Source organism: Chlamydotis macqueenii, chromosome 1, assembly GCF_036417535.1.
Source record: "Chlamydotis macqueenii isolate bChlMac1 chromosome 1, bChlMac1.mat, whole genome shotgun sequence".
In the NCBI taxonomy this organism is placed as follows: Eukaryota; Metazoa; Chordata; class Aves; order Otidiformes; family Otididae; genus Chlamydotis; species Chlamydotis macqueenii.
In genome coordinates, this window is record NC_141556.1 from 200,616,668 (window position 1) to 200,640,942 (window position 24,275).

A 24,275-nucleotide genomic window follows, 5' to 3' on the forward strand; every position below is an offset into this window, starting at 1 on the left:
AGGAGCTACATTACTCCCCCTCCTCCTTCTTCACTGACCTTGGCGTCTGCAGCTGTTCCTCTCACAAAAAGTTCTTCACAATCAGCAGGAAGATGCCTCTCAGGATCTCTTCACATCTCCTCTCCACTTCTTGCAGCCGGGCTGGGCTGAGTGGGGCCCAGACGGCCACCTGGCGGGAGGCCAGAGGGTGAGGCCTGCAAGGCCCAAAAGGAGCCTCCTCCTCTCTGTCCCCCCTTAGCTTCTTCACATCTTCTTCTTCCCTTTTTTTCTTTTTTTAATTTTTCCCCTTCTTAAATACGTTATCGCAGAGGCGTTATCAGGGAACATTCTGTCACCAACTGGCTCAGCCCTGGCTAGTGGCAGGTCCGCCCTAGGCCGAGGCGACCAGACAAAGGGGAAACTTCTAGCAGTGTCTTGTAGAAACTGCAACCGTGGAACCCCTCACTAAACAAAACCAACACAAATGGTCAAACCTGCTCCAAATCTAATGTTGGCATTGCCCTGCACCATTGTCAGCAAAAACTACATAAATGTCATTTAAAGTTAAGTTCTGCCTAAGAAAAAACTAAATAGTTATATATTCATATATTTGAAAGAGTGTATATTTCATGTGACATATATTTCACAAGAATAATGTTTTTTACTAAGTCTACAAATATATCACTGATCACACAAAACAAAACATACTTTCGCAATGTCCTCAAATAGCTCTTTAAAGTGAGAAGCTCTCTCTTTACTACACCATTTACTTCCATGATGAGCACAGTCTATCCAGAACTGAAATTCATCTGTTGGTGTAAGTATAGCTGCAAATAAGAATGGAAAAAGTTTAAATATGAAATACATGAATGGTCACAAAATCTTTTCAGTCAGAACATACTTTCTAAAGCAAATTTTTACTATATGGTTATGTAATTACTCTTCGACTTCTGACTCTGACTAGACACAATATCAAGTTCATAACAAGACAGCGGAGTTGATCATCACTAATTCCAATCTACTCACCACAATCTGTTATATTTCACACTCTACAGTCACTGGCATAAGGAAGACTGAAAATTCAACCTATAAATTCAACCTATAATCCTAATTTAAAATTAATTATAAAAGACATAACTGCAAAACAAACCTCGCACATCATCTTCACTGAATTTTGATCCCGTGTAATTAGGATCTGATCTTCTGACAACAGTACTCAAACCAGCTTCAAGCTCACTTAAAAGTTTCTGGAGTTTGGGATCAAATGTTTTACTCCACCTCTCATCCTGCAATTAAAATTTCATAAAATGTGACTCACATGACAGAACAATTATTCTTTTCCTCCCATTAATCTTAAAAAAAAAAAAAATTCAGATTAATAGCATTAAAGCACTGCATGGTGGGAAAATGTAATAATTTCTTTTTCTTAAAGTCAAGGAAAAGCATCTTATTCTTTCCACTTATCAAATCATAATAATACTGTGCAATTTTTTTTCACAAATTCAAAAGTCTATTGTTGGATTTATTAAAAAGCACTCTAAAAAAAATGTGTTCAAAATTATTTGTTAATTAATTCTCTCAAGTTAAATAAATTTGCAATCTACTTCTACAGTAGAATCTAGAAATTGCTAAAATCAAATATTAAAAGTTACTGTGCTTTCTAAAAGTATTTTATTAATGTGGTGAGATAAAAGAAATTAAAAATACTTAAATGCTGAAATTCTGCTTGTTCAGCTTATGAAATACAGCTATGGTTATTGTTTTTGAAAATAAATCCACAAACGAAATACATCACTTAATGGAACAGAAGGAAAAGCCTATGAACATGTGAAAAAAGCAAACTGTGAAAAATACAGCTGTACAAATTAACCTGGAGTCTAGCACACTGATCTGCCACATATTACAGAAATCACAGTTTGCCTGATACTGACCTATGCATTTCAGATAAAATATAAGAATATCTAAAACTGGAAAAGTACACAAGACTGAAATTACTGGTGGAAAGGAGGTAAGGAGCTGTTGTCTCCATCAACCACCAGTGTACTTATTCCACATTTCTAGTCAGGCACATGTGCGACCAGAATCCTCCTCTCATCCTTACTGACAGGAGGCAAAGTATTTTCTTTAACTTAGAAATTAGAACTACTATTCATTATTTAAGCTCGTAAAATATTTTATTTTTAAAACATAAAACATTTATCTCAGAATAGTTAACTTGCTGTGGAATTTCAATGTTTCAGTATAAACCTGCAGAACATTTCAGTCAGTATATTGCTCACCTTCAGTAATACTGGTGCAAAAACTTGTCGTACGGCTTGATAAAGGGTGTTAATTGGCGAATCTAGCATAGATGACACAAGAATATTACTATGAAGATTATCTTCTGTAATTACATCAGGTCGCAGCTTAAAGAACACCAACACATTATTCTTTGAATCAGTAGCTTCAATCTGTAACAACCAAGGAGACAGAATTTGTTTAGAAAACTGTAATTGACTGCATATTATACTAAATTATGTATTCACACAAATTACTTCGATCAAGAAAAAAAATAGAAAATACCATATTACTCCTATGGGCACTGATAACATTCTAGTATTGTCTGATTTGATCAGAAAATCAAAACTTACATTATACTCATATCTGAATTGAGAGAAAGTTGAAATATAAATTCCAACATCAAATACCTAATGCCTTTTTCATTATTTTTCATTACAAAGTATCAGTAAATAACATAATTACTTATGCCATTTTGATTTTGAAAACTCCACTTACCACTTTCTAGGGGCAAACCAGAAACTCTATCTTGTGCCTAGAGAAGACTAAGTATGAAGTCGATTCTTTTTTTTTTTTCTGCATTTTTACACTACAAAAGTTCAGGAATACTTTTCTAAATATTCAGTATTGGCCTCCTGAGTCTGTACATACATTACTGCAATTCAGAGATTTTCTCAAGGACAGAGTAAGACATGCTTCTTCAGTAAAATCTTCAAGTTGTAACATCATTCTTGTTCCCTTATAGTTAAAGTTCAAAAGTTGCCATAAAATCAATTATTGAAACTACCTGTGGCCGAGGAGAACTCATAAAACAGAAGAACACTATTAAACACCTGATGAAACAACAGCAAAAAGATACGCTAGCTGAAATCCCAAATTCTGTGCAATTGTAAACACCCGTGAACTTTTTTTCTGTTAAAAGAGGGACAGTAAAAACAGCTTTCAATTCTGCTGGACAGTGACAATTTTGCTTTCTTATCAAGCCCTTAGTCCAACAACTACAGACTTCATTTCACTGAAACAACAAGCACACATTGTAGTCCCTATATGCATCTGACCTTCCACAGCTGCTGGCAGTGGCTCTGCATATTAGACAGTGGCTCAGCAACACACCCTGAAATCTGATACGTGTAAATGTTCACTCTTGCAGGAACACAGCCTGCACTAGACTTCACAGAGGTTTACACCAGGAGGTATGTAAGTTACCGGTCCACACAGCAGCTCGCATGTTAACAACCATCACACCAGTGCACAAAAAACCCGTCACTGACATCACAGACACCGTGTCCCTGGTCTCACAGCAGAACGATGGGACACACCTCAAGCCCCGCAGTCTGTCTGTACGCTCATGAGCGCTGCACGGCAGGCACCACACCGTGTCCTGATTACACGGTGACATTCACTGCGCATCATGCCCCACGGTATCACTTGGATGAGTCATTTGTTGAACACAAACACTCAGAGCAGGATATTTCAGACGACGAACCTCAGATTTGCTTACAGCTGAACACATCAATCTGCAAAATGCATGATCTGGACAAACACCCTCCTTGGGACTTGTCAAATATCAAATCAGCTAACGTGCCGCATGTTGGCCCACGTTTGCTGCAAGGACACCAGCAACGCAATCCTTCCTGTACCGCATCCAGTCACCTACACGCACCCTTGCCTAGGAACAAGCCATGCACCAGACTCTTCCTGGCATGGGCAGCAAGCTAACAGGCCATTCTCCAGGCTGTATGACATCCACACAGCAACAACACGCTAAAACGTGACAGCACGGGCACAATCCACCTAACAAATATCTTACCCAGCTGACCATGTGGTGTTCACAGACTCTTGGGGCAGTAATTTACGCAGCAGACACTGAGACCAGCATAGATATTTGCAGCAGGATGATGTCTCCCAAATGAGACACCAGCCTTTCATCACCAGTAATCCTGGGCTGGACCCCAGGCTCTGCATCCCCACTCGCACACTGGGATGTGGCGGACACGCCGGATGCAGAGATGCCTGGACGCTGCCCTACCTTGTTGGATGCGGTGAGCTGGCTGCCCGAGTGCTGCACCACGAGGAGGAACTCATTGCCGTCGTCGAGGAAGTTGGTCAGCTCCGGGCGGGAATGCAGCCCCGCGGCCAGGCCGGGACCCGCCGCCGGATCCAGTCCGAAGTAGTTAGCAGCCGTGGCCGAAATAAAGCTCTTCCTCCTGTCTCCGTCCCCGGCCATGCCGGATCAAGGCGGCGGCGGACCCAGATCCCCGCGGGAGCACACGGAGGGCTGACGGGAGAAGACCCGAAGGGCGGGCGCGGGGAGGGAGGGCGGCTCACGTCGGGGCACAGGGCGAAGCCCGAGGCCTCCCGGCGTCGCTGCGTTGCCAGGACCCGTCACTATGGTGACCGAAAATGGCGGCACTGGCGCACTCGCGAGCTCGGTCCGGGTGGCGACGCGCACACAGGTCGCTGCTGCCGCCGGCGGGGAGTAAGGCGGCGGTCGACGCGCTCGGTGATCGGCAGGCACGCCAGGCTGGGCGGGGCGGCGCGCGGACCGCCCCGGGGAGAGGTTGAGCGCCGTGCCCGGTGGTCAGGCGGCTGCGTGGGGCTCGGCCGTGTCCGGGGCTTTCGTGTCCCCGCCCCCCGCGCCCCGTTACCCCAGGAGGCGGCGGGCAGCAGCAGCGGGAGGCTGGGAGGAGCGCATTCCCCTCAGCTGCATGCGCCCGCAGCCCCCGCCTCTCTCGCGAGGGCAGAGGCGGGCTGTGCGGGACAGCCGCGCAGTGAACCCGAACCGCGGTAGCTTGCGGCCGCCTTTCACCCCCGCGCCGGGGGCCTTGCGGTGGGCGGGCCGCTGCTGCCGTCGGCCGCGCGTGCTGGCGGTACGGGGCTGTTCCCCGCCAGTCCCGCCGCGTTTGCCAGCGCCGCCAGCCGTTTCTTCAAACCAACGGGGCCTTTTCGGGGAACGCACCCATCACCTCCGGCCCCTCCCGAACCCGGCCTCCAGCCGCGCTACCCGCACCTCCCCCCCGGGGCAGCCCGCCCCCAGGCCCGGCCCGCCCCGCCCCTCCGCCGCCGCAGGGTGCCCGGCAGCGCCCGCCCGAGCGCCTCGGGGGCGGGCTGGCCTGGCGGCGTTCCGCAGACACGTGTAACGGACGGCTGACGCTTCCCCGCTTTATTTTACCGTGAACACGCGCGGTAACAGCCGCACACCCCCTGGTCTGCGTGCTTGCCTCCCCCATTACCCGCCCTTGGAGTCACCCGCCCCAGCAAATGGCCCCGAGCGCCGCCTCCCCGCCGGGCCGGACGGCTCAACCCCACCGCGCCCCCGGTACGGCCGCGGCCAGCGGGGCTGAGACGGGACGGGGGCGGGGCGGTACCGCATGGCGAGAAGGGCGCGAGCCCAGCTCCGCCCACCCGGAGGCGGAGCCCAGGCGGCGGCCCCGCCCCGGCGGTGCTGTCACTTCCTGCTCCGCGGTGTCTGCGTCCGGGTCGCTCGCCGTTCCCTGAGCAGCCGCTACCGGCCGGTTCACCGCTCCTGCCCCGAGCGCGACACCCGCTTCGAGACCGGTGCGGCGGCGGGGCCTGCCCGGGGGACGGCGGTGGGGAGGAGCAGGGCGGGACGTGGACGGGGCTCCTCTCGGCTCCACACCGCCGGTGTCGGGAGGCGGCGGCTGCCGGGGGGGCGGTGAGCCCCGGGGGGGCCTCGGCTGCGGGCCCCGGCAGCGGGGCGGCCCCCGCCCCGAGGCGGGACGATGCCGGTGAAGAAAAAGAGGAAGTCCTCGGGCTCGGCGGCTGCGGCGGCGGACGACACCGGCCTCAAGAAATGTAAAATCGGCAGGTACCGTCTGGCGGCGCGGCGGGTAGCGGCGTGCGAGCCGGGCCGGGCCGGGCCGTTTGTTGCCGGCTGTCACGTCGCGGGTGGGCGGCCGCCGAGCCCTGGCGGCCCCGCTGCGCACCGCGTGTCCCTGGGCTGCGGCGGCCCTTTGTGCGGGGCCCGGGGTGCCTGGGGCGGGGGTCCGCAGCGGGGGCGGTGTAGGGCTCGGCGCGGCGCCTCGGTCGTGCGGGTGGGCCTGCGCTCGGCCGGCGGGCACGTCCCGGTGGCGGGGTGTGCGCTGGTGCGGGGCCCTCGCCGGGCCCGTGTCGGCGTCTGGCTTGTTCACACTCGGGGGAGGAACCGGACGGCACCGTTCCCGTTCCCTGCTGGCTTTGCCTTTCACTGTACCAATAGGGCCAGCTCCAGCCTTTGTCCCCGTGTTCATCCTCACTTTTTGCCTGGGGTAGGCAGCTCTCCTCATTTTAAGGTTGCTAATACGCAGAATGTCTTCATTAAACTGTCTTTCTCCCCCCCAGCAAAATAGGAGAGATCAACACACTTTAAAAAAAAAAAAAAATCAGGAAAAGTTTTTCCAGTAAATACAGGAGTCTAAAACATCTTCATTAACTGCCATAAAAAGACCAGTTATGCCATGATACCCCGAAATTACCATTGGAATGACAGCCCATTAGTGTGGCGTAGCAGGAGCTTCCAGTGTGGCTTCCCTAAAGTAACTGTATGCCTTCTTCACGTATTAGAACTTCTTCAGTATGTCAGTAAACCAGTAGTTATGACAAACGTCCTGAGGACACAACAGTACAGAGGACTTACGAAATCAACACTACTGGAATGGCTGTTGCAAGAAGCTGCGGTGTATGGCCTTTCTCATAGGTTGACCAAGCTTGAGCTTCGAAGTACCCAGCATTTTACTTTGTTATGACTGTTCACTTTGGATAGCTGTTCCAGAAATCACTTTCTGTGGTCGTTAATAATGATCTTTAAGTTTCAGTCTAAATTTATTCATAGCCAGTTAATAACTATTCTTGTGCCTGCATTATTCTTTATATAACACTTCTCCCCAGTGATTCTGCCTCATAGCATATTTGGAGTGAGCATTTGTGTTTTCTCATACTTGATTTTGTTAAACAAGATAAATTCTTCTGGTTTGTGATACAGATTTTCAGTTTCCTTGCTCATCATAGCTTTTTTCTGTATCTGTTCCAGTTTCAGTTCATCTTTCTTGAACATTGCTCACCAAAACTTTATCATCTTAATTTCTTTTACTTAAAAAAAATCTTTTGAAAGCTCCTGAAAAAAAAAAAAAGTCTCTATAGGAAGCTAGTAGTCATTGTGCAAAAACTATGATGTAAATGCAAATTCATACTACCTGATTATAAAATGTTAGCTGTACGACCATTTTTAAGATAGCATTCTTATATGAGAATATATTGGTAATAGTCTTTAATGAGATTACAAATGGGTATATGTTAAACTGGATAAAAACAGCAAGTAATAGCATACTGTATGCGTCTGTCTCTTCCTAGTGGCTTGTGTTTTTAATGGCAGTTTAATGGATGTTTGTCTGTAGTACATCTTTATTTCTAGCTTTCAGCACATAAGGCTTCATCTTGGAGAGCGTTGCTTTCTTTTCCAGTGAAGCTTAAAGCAAGACATGGAAGAGGGAGTTGTTCACAGCCTCTCAGAATTGAACTATTCTTTTCCTGCTTGATGTTTTCATTATAAAATTGCAGTGTGGGAGCTGCATAATTTTAAATTCTCTCATACGATTAACTTTCACCTCATTCTTAGAAATAATCATAGCTTGTTCCAGAAGTCCGTAACTTGTATTTGAAAAGAGTGTGCATTAAAAAAGCTGCTGCAGCTCCTTCCTGACCACAGATGCTTTCATGTGGTCACTGTTTTTGCTGGAAGACATCACTTATTCTATCTATTCATTTAAAGAATGATAAGTTATGAAAATTCGCTTCCTAAGCAAACGGAGTTGCATGTCGCATAATGAAGGCAATGTCAAGGGGAGGCTGGGTGTGCAGAGCAGTTTTAGTCCCACATAGATTGCATATTACTACTCTGGTATGTGTACAAAACTACTACATAATTTACAGATATTTAGTGACACATTTAATGTAAACAAATTGACCAAGCTTTCTTCCCAGATTTGGATGTTTAACTATAAATAGCCTGACTTTTAAATGTGTCAAACTCTGCAGCTCCTGTTGACCTAAATGGGATGAGTGCGTATTCAGCACTCTTGAGATCATGCTGCTTATTGGAGACCTAGCTTTAAATGCCTGCCTGTATAAATATAAGTAGATAATAAGGTATTTGAATTACTGAATAGCAATATTTTGACCCATATGTGTGTGGATTTTTTTGGTTTAATGTCTACAAGATAACAGTACTTTTGCGTTTCAGAAAAAGTAATAGTTGCAATAAATTGAGCTATGAGAGGGTTGTATTTCAAGGTAATTTTGTGTTCCAACAAGTGTTGAAATAGCATGACACACAGCTGCCCTTGCACAAATTCAGCTTCGTTGTTGATGCATATTAACTTTGTGAAACAGTTTAAGTAGTTTGAACCAATAATATACAATTTGGAATTTATTTCACATTTCTCATATTAAAATAACGGTTTTCATCCTTGTGTTTCTAAAAGCTATTGCAGATCACAAGCCTCTGGTAAAGTAATAAGTGGAGAGGAACATTTTTCAAGCAAAAAGTGCCTGGCTTGGTTTTATGAATATGCAGGTAATGGATTCATATTTTAAACTATATGGTTTTGTTAAAAACAGACAAATACATCAAATATTACTTGCATTTTTCTTATGTTGATACAGACAGAAAAAATATGTCCATATTCACTTTCTCATAACATACACTTGAATTAGTATAGCTTTTACTATCGCCTCTTCAGTATTTTTTCTTTTTGACTTTTTCTTCTTTATTCTATGCTTTATAACTTACCATGACATTCTTTAAAAATGAAATAACTGATGTTGAACAGTACAGCGTTGAACCAGGATATACTGAAGAATTCTACTTCTTGATTTGAAATGAACAGGTAGAAGTCAGGACATTGAGAGATACTTGAGATGTTAGTTTAGTTATCTAACTAGATCTTGTTATAATCAAATTGGAAGGATAATGAAACAGTTAATGATTTAAGCCTCTTGGTTTTCTGTTTTACAGAATAAAATAATAGAATCTTATTGTCGGGTTTTTTTGTATCTGAGAATCTGTCCTAACATTTTTTTATATTCTAAATAACAAATGTTTCTTTCAGAAGTGTTAGAAGTAGCCTCTTTCAAATAAATCAGATTTACTATCCAAGTAATAATTACTTTCAGTGAATATGCAGTGTATTTTGCAGAATTTATTAGACTATTATTGCTATTTATTTACCAAGTATGTGGTTAGAAATTCAGAATCTGTAAACTTATTCATTTCTTTTCTTGTCTAGTCACTACTTGAAGTCCATCCTAACTCACTGGTGATTTAAAACTCATTATTGGCCAGTTGTCAGTATAAAATGAGCTGATGATTTGATTCATCTGTCAGCAATTGGTTTGAGTATATTTATCAGAACTGATATTTTCCTTGCAGTCTTTCCACAGTGATAACTACTCCTGATTCTAGTAATCTGCTTTCTAATTTCGATTTGAGGCATACTTGTTTGGAGTAGAGACTCTTTTCTGAGGAAACTAGTAATTCACAGTTAAGTTTGTGCTGATAAATGCACCTGCACATACTTCTAACTTTTTTAAGGCCTCTAAATTTTGTTTATGTTGTTGAGTCAAGGACTGAATGTAGGGAGTTATACTTTGTTACTTAAGCAGTGATCAAAATATGCCAGATTTCTAGCATAAAATAGAATTCCAGTGAAATTACACACGGTAGGATATAAATGTTTCCATTAAAAGAGAAAATTACACAGACAGACACATATATATATGTGTGAATTGTACATCTGATTTCTGAGCCAAAAACCTGGTTCAAGTTTGTGCTTGTCATTACCAGTGAACCCTTGTATGTATTTCTCTTCATAACTTGCAATTTTTTAACATGTTCTACGAAACGGCTTCTCAGAACCAGGTGGCAGTGTTTTGCCTTGCTTACCTAGGCAAAATATTCTTTGCAACATTTTTCAGGAGGTAGAGGTTAGTGATCATAAATGCCAGTTGCATTTTATTTTCCTGTTAAAGTAGCCATTCTCAATAGTTTTTATTGACTATGTTCTTATCTCACAGTGAGTAATTATTCGAAGTATATTGTCCAAGCACTTAAACAGAATTCTGCTTGTGATAATAGCAGCAGATAGAGATAAAGTGGAGATAGGTATCATCAAGGTGGGTGGGGAAGAGTGTTCTGTCCATTATAAATAGCAAAATTTGCCAAAAAAAAAAAAAGGTCATGTTGTTTTGGAAGATACAGCCTTTACCTTTCACATAGGTTCATATTCTTTAAAACAATGTTACATAGTGATGGAAGACACATCAAAATAGTATGTCAGCAGGCCTTCTGATAATGTTTGGTTGCCCAGGTGGAAGTCATTTTTGGAACAGGCTTAGCAGAGATAACTGAAACCAGAGAGAGATTCAGAGAAACAAAGCGTTGTAGAGTGTCTGTATATGCTCTTTAAATACGCCATTTTTCTACTTTTTTAGAGACTTTCTTTGTATGAAAATTGAAAAATGACAGCATAACACTAACTGTAGCCATCCTAATCAAGTTATTTTCATTGCAGTCATAAACCTTTTTCTGCTTTGTACGTGGCTAACATGCTTAGCATTTTTCTGATTTATTGTCATCACTCTCCTTGTATCACCTAGCATCATAAAACTAACCTTACATTATATGAAGATTCATCCTCTTCTGTATTAGTGCAATCCCATAATTTTAACACCACTGAAAGAGTAATACCTGTAATAGTAGCCCAGATGGAAATGATTTTTTTATTGTTGAAAAATAATTATTTGAAGACATTATTTGTAGACCAAATTCAACACAGAGTAGCAGTACCCACATTGTCTTAAAAACAGTTGACCACTACAGTTATTGGAGTTGAGCTATGTCTGTGTGAAGCTCAGTGGAGTCTTACAAAAACTCACATATGCGAACTAAAATAGCTTGTCTGCTGTTGTGGGGAGGCAGTGCACAACATGAAAGTTCTGGTGTAGTTTTGCTTTTAGTTCATGGTGTTACTTCCTATGCTGTATATGTGTCTCCACATTGCAGTTGATATAATGACTCTAACATAAAAGCTACTTAATAATGCAATTCAATGTTTTTAAAGATAACTTGTATGAAATATCATCTAATTCTTGTTGTGTGTAACCCTTGTGAGCAGTGAATGTTACTTAGATTTCAGTCTGGTTTGTTTCTGGTTTTAAAGGTCCCGATGAAGTTGTGGGGCCTGAAGGAATGGAAAAGTTCTGTGAAGACATTGGTGTTGAGCCTGAAAATGTAAGTTTCTTGCACAATACTAATAACAATTTAAAAGGGGCTACTGGATGAGATTAAGTTCTGTGTAAAATTCTTAACTTCAGTAGCAAAGAGTTGTTTATCTTCCTGATTTTAGGAGCTATTCTAAGATATTTCAGTTGAATACATCAATTATGTGTGGTTGTGCGAGGTTTTTTGTTTGTTTTATTGTAGTAATACTTTGTTTTCAGAAATTGAAGCTAAGGGGAAAATTGCACGTAACTGAATTACTAAATGGTAACAAATACAAAGTGCAAGCATGTACAACAATTTATAGAATGTTTCAATGCTTAGAGTTTTCTTCTTGGACATCTAATAATCAGCCTTTTCTTACATACTGACTCCTTTTTCTCCCCTTGTTTTTGGTTTTTTTTTTTTTTTTTCTCCTAGATTATTATGTTAGTTTTAGCCTGGAAACTAGAGGCTGAAAGCATGGGATTTTTTACTAAGGAAGAATGGTTAAAAGGAATGACCTCATTACAGTAAGAATGTTTTTACATATATAATAGAATTTTCTAATTTTATGTTTGTACCAGTAGCTTAATTATTCTTCCCCTCAATTTCTTCTGCATTGGCAATAAGACACAGAAACTCTTGCTTTTAGTTATAGTCTTGGTCACTAACTGGAAGCAGCTATTGTTGTTCATCAAGTTGTGATTATGATGAATTAATTTGAATGATAACGTTTCATCTAACCCTAATAAATCATGTTTTGGTGTCTTTTCTTACAAAAAGTATGTTACAATATTGTTCTAGTTAGCAGACACAAATAAGTAGATCTGGAGATACCCATAAGCATGTCTTGGCACCGATATTCTAGAAAAATTTTACTGACTTCTAAGCTTTATAGATGAGTATTGCATTAATAATAATTCTGGTTATTAGTGTTATTTATTAGATGCAAGTCAGAAGCCATGCTTAATGCTTAGGCTAAGTAGCACTTTTTCAGTTTACAAATACACTTCTTGCTCCTTCTGTTTGTAAGAATTTTTGGTAAGATAATGCTCTGCCTGAAGAGGCTGTTTCATGAAACTGTTCAGCTTTTTGTGAGGCTTAGTTCAGTTGTCACTTGTTGTTTATTCTTCATGAAACTACTTACCGTACACGGATGTTTTAAGGATGACTTGTTATGACACTGCATTCAGTATTGAAAATGTCAGGGATCTGCTGTTGCAGCTACAGCACGGTGGGAGAGAGGGGCTTATTTGACCCTTGGAGTTGGCACAGTTGCCCTATCAGTTGTGAATTGGTTTGGGAAATTGTGTTGGGCAGATACATCATTTTTAGAAGTAGTGAATGGGTATAATTTAGTCACTTCTCTGAAGTACTTAATTTTTATGCCCAAATGGAAGCTTTCCAGGATTAGCCAGTCTAGCAGAATGCAAGCACAAAGATGTATGAAATCAGGTATCTTTTCAGAGCCAATATTACAGAATTTGTTTCTAATAATCTGCTGTGATTAGGAATCTTCTGGTTCTTTTAAGAACAGAGCTGGTCATGCTGTAGGCTAAATGTGCTGGAGACAGAAAATACGGTACTGCTGTGCATTTTTATATAAACAGACTTGTGATCAGAGCACTTGCCTAAGCCTAAACCAGTTAACCTGTATGTTTTGCTTCCCCTGGGATCCTCTAATAACAGGCTGTAGATTAAGTATCTAGATGAAGGAGTGACACTCGTGTAAAGGAATTCAACATTTCTTGGCTTAAAAAGATAATATAAATCTGTTGACTTGTGCTGTTTGTGCTTACTGGAAAGGAAGGATCATATTATGGGATTCCATCTGGAATGGGAGAGTCTATTTTCTCTTGGAAGACTTGGAAGGATTTTATGCTTTTAAAGCAATAGAATATTATTACATTCTTGCACAGCACTTTAAAAATTATTCTTCCATAAAGAAATTACATTATAATGCCTTAAAAGCCCAGAGTGTGTTCTAAGGCTGATTCATGTTACAGAATCCTTATTTCAAAATGTATGAAATGTCACGTAAGGTAATTGCATGAACAGGATTGAGTGGAATTCAGCTCCATAGTAAGACACCTGAATGTGTGGTTTATATGCAAGAACTAGATTTCCTAAACTCTTACTGCAGTCTTTGGAGATCTAGTCAATGCAGCGGAGCCTAGGGAGGTATTCAGTTTGCCGTAAGACCTAGTGACTGTTCACCTGAATTGCTGTGTTGAGTTGGTTGGCTAGACCTCTATGAATGGCAACACCTAAAGCTTAGTCACCTAAATGTAATGTACAGTTAGATGTCAACATTTGGATGCCTGAAACCTGAAGTGGCATTCTTTTTGTGTGTGGTTTTGTGATATGCTGATGAAGTTTTTTCTTCAGAGAGGAGGAGGAAAATAAATATGTGATAAGGTATACACTGTCAAAATTAAGGTGGATCAAGCACTACATGGCAGCTTATGAGACTTAAACAACTTAGGCTACAAAAGTGAGGTTTCTAGTATATCATGTCAGTAGGATGAATTCTGCCATATATGTGTGTGTGTGTGTATATATGAAAGCTGGGTGTCTGAATCTAAATTAAACACCTGAAGCTCTTTTTATAGTCATCAGAGAGAAACAAGTACCTCTGCTGGGCAATTTATTTCAGCTATTTTAGATATCTTCTTAGGATGAAATGAATAGCCCTCAGGAAGTGACTGTTTATCAGTATTTGCTTTAAAGGCATTGGAGGGTGAATAACTTAGAGTTGAGCATTTAACTTTATGTATCTGAGTTAAAGGAGAAGCACACTCATGTATTTGTCAATTGTAGGCTTTAGACCTACAAAGAAAAAAAATCTAGTTACAAAATGAAGGTGAAGAAAACAGGATTACAATTCATGATTTTATTAAACTCCACAGAAGTAACTGTTTGAACTAGGTAAACAGAAACAATTTTGTGTTCAAGGAAGTGAGGCGTAAGCAGCTGTATTGCCTGAGTACTTCCCTCTGGCAGTTTGGTGGTTTTTTGTTTGGTTCTTTGTTTTGGTTTGTTTTTTTTAACTTTAGAATTTTAGCCTAATTTTACATTAAGGTTGAGCTTTTGAAAATGAATGGCCAGGTAAAGGGGAGAGAGCCAAATTAGATTCCAGTTGAAGGAAAGATAAGTTATGATCTAACATTTTTAGGTACAAGAGAAGCCACATGAGAGAGAGAGAGGCAGGAAAGTCAGGTTTGTAACGTCTTGCTGTTTGCAGAATTATTAGTAAAAACAACTTGGATTGATTTTAATGATAGCCTAACATCAGCTACTTTTCCAACAAGCTTTTTGCTTGTTACTGCCTTTCTTTCTGTTAATGTTGCTGAGGCTAACACATAGTGTAAATAATTTTTTTTAATGCCAGTATAGCATTCAATGTATACTGGAGTCTAAACAGTTTCTGATCTCCAGACCTGTAAGTCAATTGGCATAGTGAAACTGTAGCATTGTCAGAGCTCAGAAAAGATGCCCCTTGGCTCTTTTAGGCCATTACTTCCTTGGACGTCTGTATGCTCCAGTTATAACATGGAATCTAAATTTCAGAAGATGCTGTTTCAATGCTTGAAGAGAGTGGATGGGCTAGATGGATGTTGTTTCCTTTTGCCCGTATGGAGGGCTGGATGATAGCAGGGGAACTTTTCTGTAGATTAGAAGACCTTCAAACTACTTTTATACTACCATTAAATGCTTTTGTTTTAATGTTTGTATACCTCTTACTAGTTTTTCTTTTTAGTAACAGCCAAGCATGTGTGAATATTTATGAAATGTGAAACATTAGAATATCTGAGTAGGAGTTACTGAATCATGACTCTGTCCATGTTAGTGATGCCTCAAATGAACTCTCTACCTCAATAGAAATCAAAATAGGACTGCTTTCTGGTGCTAATTTAAGTTTTGTTATAAATATGATGTAGGAATGTGATGTAGTAAGCTAATGTCTAGTTTTGTTGATCTTGAGGTAACCTTATTTAATGCCATGTTTCAGTAAAGGCAGTTCAAGAAATCACATCTTTTTCTAGTCTTTGTACAGGAGTTTGTTGTTCATTCACTTGAGCTAATTAGAAGGTTGTTCTGACTTTAAAAAAAAAAAAAAAAACCAAAACAAAAAACAACCTGTTAAGAAGATTATTCTAAGTATAGGTGACCTTGTTTATGGTGCAGCCACACAAGTAGGTGTATCTCTGTAAAAGAGAGGTTTGATAGCTCCTTAACTCTCTAGAGTGAAGAAATTCAATGGCCAGGTGAGGAAATTTATTAAATGGCTTTAACAGAGATACGTCCCTGCACCGGACTTCGGAGAGTCTGTTTGCTTGAGTGTGATCTGACTGACTGTTTGATTTCAGATAGGTTGACAATAGCTCAGGATTCCTGAGGCTTAGTAATTGCACATTTTCAGACCAACTTTTTCAAGAGAATCACCTGCATTAAAAGATGTATAGCCAATAGTACAGTAGACAATAACACGAATTCTACTTTGTACTTAAATTTATGATTATTTGAACAACTTTAACAAAATATTTTGTAAGAAATTAAAATATTCTGAGATTTGTGTTTATCCATGGTATAGTAAATAATCTCAGTCAAATTATATTTGGCAAAATGTGTAGTAAAGCTACTTTAAGTAGTTCATGTATGTCATTAGTACACTAACAACACGAGCATTTAGTTGGGTGTTAAATAGGTAGATTTGCCCTCAAATGTAGAAGACGATATTATTGCAGTATGAAGGTTTGAACATAAGAAGAGATACAAATATAAAATGAGATGCCTTTGTAGCATAGCATAATACTGTTTTAAGTGTTAAAGGATAGACTGCATAGACCAATTAGAAGGCTGAAGACAAAAAAAAAAGTAATTTTATCTTTTAGTTAAATTTACCAAAGCTTTTTTAACAAGAATTATTTTCAGCTTACTGCATGGTTTATTGCAGTTCTTATCATCTGAATATTCAGCCTAGCTAATAGTTTTATTTATTTAGCACTGATCTTGGCTGGGACTCAGTGCTGCTGTTGGTAGATGCTGCTAGAGACAAGAAATAACAAAAGTCTCCGTCATCTGGAATTGCTACGTTTCTCTTGTCGCAGCCTGAGAGGGGCAGACAGACAGATGTGCGTGCAGGAAGTATCAGCTGTGGGCAAAGAACAGCATCAAAGTACGGCATCTCAGCAAGTACTCCCTGCTGCAGTACTGCTGAAGGGCCCTTGCTGTGGGCTGCTGTGACAGGTCTGTAAGGAGCTGCTAAGAATGCAAATGTTGTTCTCTAGAGGCAGGCCGCCAGAACGAGGACACGGAACCAAAGGAAGTATTTATGTACATCTGCATTTCTCAAAGTATTGTTTCTGTCATGCAGAATATAGGGCAAGGTGGAATATATCTATACATATATATATATGAAAAATTATGGCAGCTATTATGATAATAAAATGTGATAGAATGTAATAAGTTCTTTTGAGTTAATCTTTCCTGGAGGATTAGCATGTGTAAATTACTTTCTTTTCTGCCATTGTTGGTGAATCGAACCCATTTTGTATTTAGAAACAAAAGTCCTTCCTAAGTAAAACATATGGAGATCATCTTTTCTGCCAAAACGTTATTTTGTTATTTTTGCCAAAGGGTTATCCTGTCATCAAGCAGACTTGTACATTCTTGTACAGCCTGTGAGTTTTCAGTTGAGTAGCTGCTGACTAATCCAGGTGATAGGCTTATCAGAGCTTGCATTTATCAGTCATAAAACACAAGCAGACTAGTATGTTTTGCAGAGTGCCTGCTCAATCCTGCCACTTGTAAACACGTAGTCTTGAAGTGTGTGTTTATGGTTTGTTTTTTTTCCAGAGAGATACAGCATAAAGCCCTTATTTACAGCGGTTTACCACCTTGATGCACACTGAATACTGTTTTCTCCAAACTTTCGTAGTGATTGAAAGATAAGATAGTGCTGAGTTTGAATATAAATTGGAGAGCATGGCATAAAAAGACTACTCTTTGAGAAGTAAAGCAGAGAGTCTATGTTCTGTTGCTGATACGTTTTCAAAAAAAAAAAAACTTGCTTACAGAAGCCAGATATTCATTATTTCAGTAAGGTGCAAATGTTGAGCATGCTCAGTGTTCATTAAGTCACTGTCATAGTATTACTCCTGTACATCTGATGATTGCATTTTGGTGATTTTTTTTGTTTGTTTGTTTGCTGGCATTTTTTTCATTGTCCAAATGTGTTGTTTTGAACGTCTAACATAACTTGATTTTCTGTATTTTAAGGTGTGACTGTACAGAAAAATTACAGAGTAAATTTGACTTCTTGCGGTCACAATTGAATGACATTTCATCCTTTAAGAATATCTACAGATATGCCTTTGATTTTGCAAGGGTAAGACTACTGGAATGTTACAGAAGTTCTTACTTTAATTATTCAATGAGCTTGTACTTGAGTGGTTTCTGTGCTTTCTTTATTCAACCTTAGGATAAAGACCAGCGAAGTCTTGATATCGATACTGCAAAATCCATGTTAGCGCTTCTGCTTGGAAGAACTTGGCCACTGTTTTCAGTATTTTATCAATACCTGGAGGTACAAGTTTCCTTGACTTTCTGAATGATGGCATAGGAGTTGGGCTGTTCTGTGAAAAGATTTCAGGGTTTGTGTTGTTTTGCTCAAGAATGTATCCATATCACTCCTCTTCCCTTGCTCAATGTGCTTATGAAACAGTGATGTTGTTGTACTCATCACAGATCCTTTTCTCCCTCCCTGTGCCCCCACCTCCCCTTCTCTTATCAAAGGAAACTAAAATTCCATCTTAATTAGCTTATAAATGTAAATTCAAAATTAAATAATTATAGAATCATAGAATGGTTTGGGTTGGAAGGGACCTTCAAAGGTCATCTAGTCCAACCCCCTGCAAAGAGCAGGGACATCTCCAACCAGATCAGGTTGCTCAGAGCCTCATCCATCCTGGCCTTGAATGTTTCCAGGGATGGGGCATCCACCATCTCTCTGGGCAACCTGTTCCAGTTTTTCACCACCCTCAGTGTAAAAATTTTTTTTCTAATATAAATCTACCTCCCTCTATTTTGAAACAGAGAGCCCTAGTAGTCTCTTCAGCTGCATCTGTGCTGAATTTCAAGTTTGCTTTGTGTAGATAGAGTATGTAGGTATCTTGAGCTCTGACTGTCTCTGGAAGATTTTGGTCAGCTCAGCTGCAAGTGACTTATAATGTGGACATGCGTAGGTTGTGGAGCCTGCTAGGCTTGAGACTACTCCCTGGCTTCAAATCAGTACTAACTTAGCAAAGTAGATATCCTTATGATCATATTGTATTATACTCTGGAAATAATAAGATTTTTGTAATCGTTCATTCTGGAAATTTATCTGAGTTAGTTATACCCCACTTCAGGGTGAGACGAAGATTTACCAGTGTTTGAAGCTTAAGAGTGATGACTTCCTGAGTCCTTGGTATTTCAGTTTTGCTCTGATCTTTCAAGAAACCATTTTATGTAGTTTCAGAACTATGAAATATGTACATGTGTAGTATTTTTGAAAATGGAAAACCAAGGAAATTGTAGCCATTGTTACCCATTAAATTGTTTGTTAGGATTTGATTGAAGGTAAAATGAAGGAAATGAGAAATGAGATGCAGCATTGCCAAATGTCACTTGACATTTTAATGTTCTGAAATTATTTTCCCTAGCAATCGAAGTATAGAGTTATGAACAAGGATCAGTGGTACAATGTGCTAGAGTTCAGCAGAACTGTCCATGCAGATCTTAGCAACTACGATGAAGACGGTGCATGTAAGTATTCATAATGTTTTGCTTATTCAGCTACTATTTCAGTACTTTCAATCTACATAAAACAGATGTCCATACCAGAAAAAACACTGTAAGGTAAAAATATTTATTCTCCAACAATGCATAGAAAAACTGCCCTGATAACTATCTTCAAACTGCGAATATTAATTGTAGTAGTATGTCAGGCATATGATGGTGTACTTGAGCCAACTTAATTCGGTTGAGGATCTAGTGAAGCTGCTTGTTACATGAAACTATATGCTTGCAAACAGAATTTTAAACAGCAAACTCTCATTTTATACTAATATATGATAAACTCCAGTTTAACTATAAAGTAGCCTAGCTGCTGGTACTTGGGGCTGAACTCTACACCTGGCTGACAGTCAATCATACTACGACTGAATTGCAGTAGGGATCCCATTTTTGGCCCATGTTTTAATTATGTGCAATTCTGAAAGCACTAGGAAGAAGGAATTAGTTGTGCCAATTTGCAATATACCCTTATTTTTATGCTTTCCATTCAGTTCTGTGCACCTGTCAGGTGTCAGGAACACATTTTTCCATAGTTCTGTGTAATGTTACTTATGCACTTTTTGCCAGCCTTAGACTGAAATTATTGTAGTCAGTCTTTGAGTCTTAGTAAGTATTTGACCATAGGATTGACATGGATGTTACCTAGACATGTTACCCAGATGTTTTAACCTTCATACTTTAAGAGAAGATGTTTGAAAGACTTTGGCAAATATAACTCCAAGTTTCATCCATTTGCAGGGCCTGTACTTCTGGATGAATTTGTTGAATGGCAAAAAGTTCGTCAAGCGTCATAGCAAGAATTCAAAAGAAAATGCAAAAGGATTTTTTTGGTGCCCGCCTGTACACAAACTAATGAGGAAAACAAAGGATTGCATTTTCATTCTTAAGAAAGACTTTACAGTAATTTTTTTTCCTTCTTTAAGGAAATTTTCTTGTTACATGTGATATGGGCATTGAACCACACCTCTTCTGAGACTGAAAGTTGGAGTTCTTGTTTTGAGTCTTATGTTTATAGCATTTATTTCAGAACAATAAAGATTCAGATTTGTGACAAAGGCCTAAAAGTGAAGAACGTCCCTTGAATGTGAGTGTGGTGTCTATTTTTAAAACCAAATCTTTAAGATTATCTTTCTCAGAAGTGCCCTTTGCTATGAATTTTTGAAGACCTTAAAAATGCTTAACTGGCACTGTTGGTTGCTGATGGTATGGTTGTCTTGTGTGACAAACATGAGAAAGAATGACTGATTTTTGGATCCCTGGGTGGGAGTGTGCTAATTTGCCTATTAAATATTGGTCATGGGTTGTGCCACAGTCTTCAGCTCCTTGTGGAGATAAAGGCCTTAAACTCTTCTTTTTTTTTTTTCTTTTTTTTTTTCTTTTTTTTTTTTTCTTTTTTTTTTTTTTTCTTTGTTCAGTACCCACCCAGTGGCATGGCATTTAGTGGCAGGCCCTTTTAAAGCAGAAAGATGTAGAGCGTATGGCTCTATATGCAGAGAATGGCTGAAAACTAGTTGCCTGTACTTCAGATGCTGAACACAGATACTCTGGTACAGTAAGGCAGCTTCATATTTTTATGACAACTTAGATTTTGGAGTACTTTGTATTAAAAGTGCAATTTATATTTTAAAAGGGAAAGCTGGAAAGACTTGGTTTCAGGTTTTGCTTCTTACATGTTTTAGACTGGAAGCATTCACAACAGACTTTTTCTAATCTCCCTGGATGTTTTTCATAATGTAAGTCAAGAAGAGACTATTAAATCACATACCTTTGACCTGCATATAACAGGCTATTAATTTTTACCCTGTTACTCCATGTATTGAGCCCAATAACTGTTGTGATCGCCCTTTTAGGTGCTCAGTATTCGTGGCAACCTTTAAATACAGAAGTTTGTCACTCTACTTTCCTACCTAGGAGGCTGCAATGCCACCCTTGAGAAGGAAAGGGATTTTAATGAGTAAATGTGAGAAACCAAAACAGAATGAGAAAATGAAGCATTTGTAACTTCTGCTTTATTGTATAAATATATTATGTAGACTGTGATAATGCCATGAGGCTCAGTCAGTGATTAAGGCCTCATTGTGCCAAATATTTCAACAGCTTGAAATAAGAATAGACAGTGTAAGCTAGGCATGACTTGAAGATCTTTGCCTCAGGGAAATTACTTCTGTTTTGCACATCCCTTATTCAGACTAACAAGCATGAGTTTCCCCATCCTTAAGGAAAGCTTTATTCCCAAGATGAATTTTTTTTTGTTTTTTTACAAGGCGGGGGTAGAGGGTGGAAAGAAAATGTGTAGGAAGAAATAGTAGTAAGTGGGACAAACTAGTAATGTATGGCTGTGTTCTTGTTCCACTAGAGAGGACCACCCTTGCAACTTGCTCTGCAGCCATGCTTGCTGTGAACTGCAGGAAGCAATGCAGTGATGGTCCATGGGCTGTTCTGCAAGTCACCTGATAGAGCAGTTGAACCTTAAAAGCTTGATTCTGCCCAAGTGAAAAAAAGCATTGGGGGTGGGGGGAACAAACAGCAGTTGAGATATGTGGAAGACCTCTGCTTGTACAGTGGCTAGTGTCTGCGTGCGTGCAAACACATGCACTACAGCTGTTCTAAATATTTTTCCACCTTTTTAAGGGAAGTACTTAATTTTAGACCTCATGTAGACTACAACGGTTCTCTTCAGTATGTTAGAAATTGTCCATTTGCGTTGCTGATAATTCTGATTTCACTCATAAGAGTGCCTTTAATTTGGATATTGCCCTACCCTACAGAAAGTTAGTGCCAGAATGAGATTAACTTCAAGAGTCCTGAGATCTACTGGTAGAGTAAGGTCCTAACATGCACAGATAAACATGCACCGATTGACTTAAGTCAAGGGAAATACTGCTGTATTCTAAATCTCTGCAGGGGCACTGATTCTGAATTGACTTCCTCAAATTCACTACAATGGCTCTCCTTGCTTAGTATGTTTAGTCCCTATTGTAACTGGGAAATTATCTTTCCAGAAGTTTTGAAATACCAGTTAGAAGATGAATATTTTATAGTGTGATTAAAAAAAAAATCATCTTTTTTTAGAAACTACGAAATGTTGTGAATTCAGTTTAAACCAGTTGGTCCTAGAGGATGGTATTAGAGTCTAACAGTAGGAGTGATGCATCTGCCAATCCAAGGTGGTCAAGTACTTACCATTAAGGTGTAAGACACTATGTGATGTATCATTTGTATCTCTGTTAAGGTTTTATCAGTATTCCTAGAATAAATCCATGTTTCAGGGATTTATAACTTGGTTGTGTGTGTGATTGAAAATCATCAGTTACTGTAAAACTTTGACTGGGAATGAATGTATTTAAACTACTTAAAATCAATATAGTTTTTCAAAATTTGAATAAAATAGGATTTTTAAGTTATGGTTTTGTGCTCAAAACTGCAATCAGATTTATTGTTTAAATGTGAACTAATGGCTTGTACAGTTTCATTGTGAGCTGATCACTTTTATTAGCTGTCTTATTAAATCACCTTACAGCTTACTGTGGATAAGTGCCAAAAGCTGTTTATTTACTTTATTTTTTAAATTTTGTGCATGTTCACAAGCCAAAACTGAGTCCAGCTAAATGCTTTTGGTCTTTGAACTTTAATTTTGCTTTGCTCAGGTGCATTTCAGTCTTTTGAATTTAAAAAAAAAAATGATATCTTATTTTTCAGTATTCTAAGATGAAAGTTCACAGGTGAAATATGCTGCCACAGTTATGACAAATAATAAAATTGAAGGTTAAATGTCTTCCAAAACTAAATCATAGTGGCGTCTATCTTGATGTTACAAACTTCACTTTAATCTCACTTTCATTTACTGGTATTAATTCTTCCTAGCATCACTAAGTTTTTCTAGTTTTCTTAGACAACTAATGGTTTTGGGTTTTAAATCTGAAAATGCCCGCCTGTTGATGGGAAAAGCCATACCGGTAGATCGGAATGTAACACTTCTCCTATGTAAAAATGTGATCTTGAATTAAACAGTCAAGTATGTTTACCTGTGTCTTTAACTGTATGTGTAGTTTTGATCCAATATATCTTTACTGTTTAAACGTCGCATTCTTTACCAGTGGCTGTAACTTCACTTTTCTATATAGCGGAATGGGAATTCTGCGTTGAGGTTACTGGGAATGCCAGCTCGGCGCCGCTCGCGGTGGCCCGGCAGGGGGCGCTGCGGTCCGCGGTGTCCCGGAGGTTTTTCCTGGAGCTGGTTCGCTGGCACCGCGCGGGACCGTTTGTGCAATGTTCCTGATGGCTTGGTTCTTTTTTGGTTTGTTTTTTTTTTTTTTAAGCTAGTGAACGGTTCTTTCAATGCAATATGTACAACTTGTACAGGTTTAGCTTTGTGAAGTACAACAAATAAAATGGTATGTAATAGGGCAGAAAATTTATTTTCTTGTCATGCTGCCTCTTGTAGTTTTTTCTTTTGTGTATGTAAGTTGTTTTAAAAATCACTGAGAAACTTAATTCCAGCAAACTGTGACAGTCTAATTTATAACCTTACTTTATTTTACTGAATAATTTCTTTGCTTCTGTGTGCACATGTAGAAAACAGAACCCAATCTCAACTGGGAGCAACAGCCACCGCCATTCTTTATTATAGCACATGTTATTAGATACTGGTACAACATAATGGTCCTGGTAGTTAACTGTCCTGAACTGCTCATAGGATGAACACTGTTCCAACAACCTGTTGCAATTGCATGTGAATGAAAAGAGAATGAGCTTTTACTCTTCCCCAGCCACCCCTCTTCCAACACACCCACCCTCCCCTCCTAGCACCCCTCGTGGGTCACCTGTCTGTTACTAGGAAAGGACTTGGTGTTTTCTAGTGAACTTCTCCAGAGTTTTTCAGAGCCCATTACTGAAAGGATCAAAGCCAGCATCCCACAGTACG

General features: G+C 40.0%; 2 protein-coding genes across 4 annotated transcripts in view; one reads left to right on the forward strand and one right to left on the reverse strand.

The window, feature by feature from the left end:
* Positions 1-4,811, reverse strand: part of DYNC2H1 (dynein cytoplasmic 2 heavy chain 1) — a 166,929-nt gene extending 162,118 nt beyond the window's left edge. The window contains exons 1-4 of the mRNA XM_086739589.1: positions 4,286-4,811; positions 2,259-2,429; positions 1,130-1,265; positions 688-806 (exon numbers count right to left, since the gene is read on the reverse strand). Coding sequence (XP_086595715.1) covers positions 688-806; positions 1,130-1,265; positions 2,259-2,429; positions 4,286-4,483 — 624 coding nt within the window. The 5' untranslated portion in view covers positions 4,484-4,811. The remainder of the gene's footprint in view (positions 1-687; positions 807-1,129; positions 1,266-2,258; positions 2,430-4,285) is intronic.
* Positions 4,812-5,748: 937 nt separating this feature from the next.
* Positions 5,749-23,375, forward strand: DCUN1D5 (defective in cullin neddylation 1 domain containing 5). 3 transcript variants are annotated; one of them, XM_086739585.1, is made up of 8 exons: positions 5,749-6,085; positions 8,736-8,827; positions 11,472-11,542; positions 11,951-12,042; positions 17,795-17,903; positions 17,997-18,101; positions 19,219-19,321; positions 20,090-23,375. In XM_086739585.1, the coding sequence occupies exons 1-8, from the start codon at positions 6,000-6,002 to the stop codon at positions 20,143-20,145; spliced, it is 714 nt and encodes a 237-aa protein (XP_086595711.1). In that variant the 5' UTR covers positions 5,749-5,999; the 3' UTR covers positions 20,146-23,375. The 3 variants fall into 3 exon arrangements, with proteins under 3 accessions (XP_086595711.1, XP_086595712.1, XP_086595713.1); XM_086739586.1 differs by lacking the exon at positions 20,090-23,375 and having other exon boundaries at positions 17,997-18,168; positions 19,219-19,322; XM_086739587.1 differs by lacking the exon at positions 8,736-8,827 and having other exon boundaries at positions 5,996-6,085.
* The last annotated feature ends 900 nt before the right edge of the window (positions 23,376-24,275 follow it).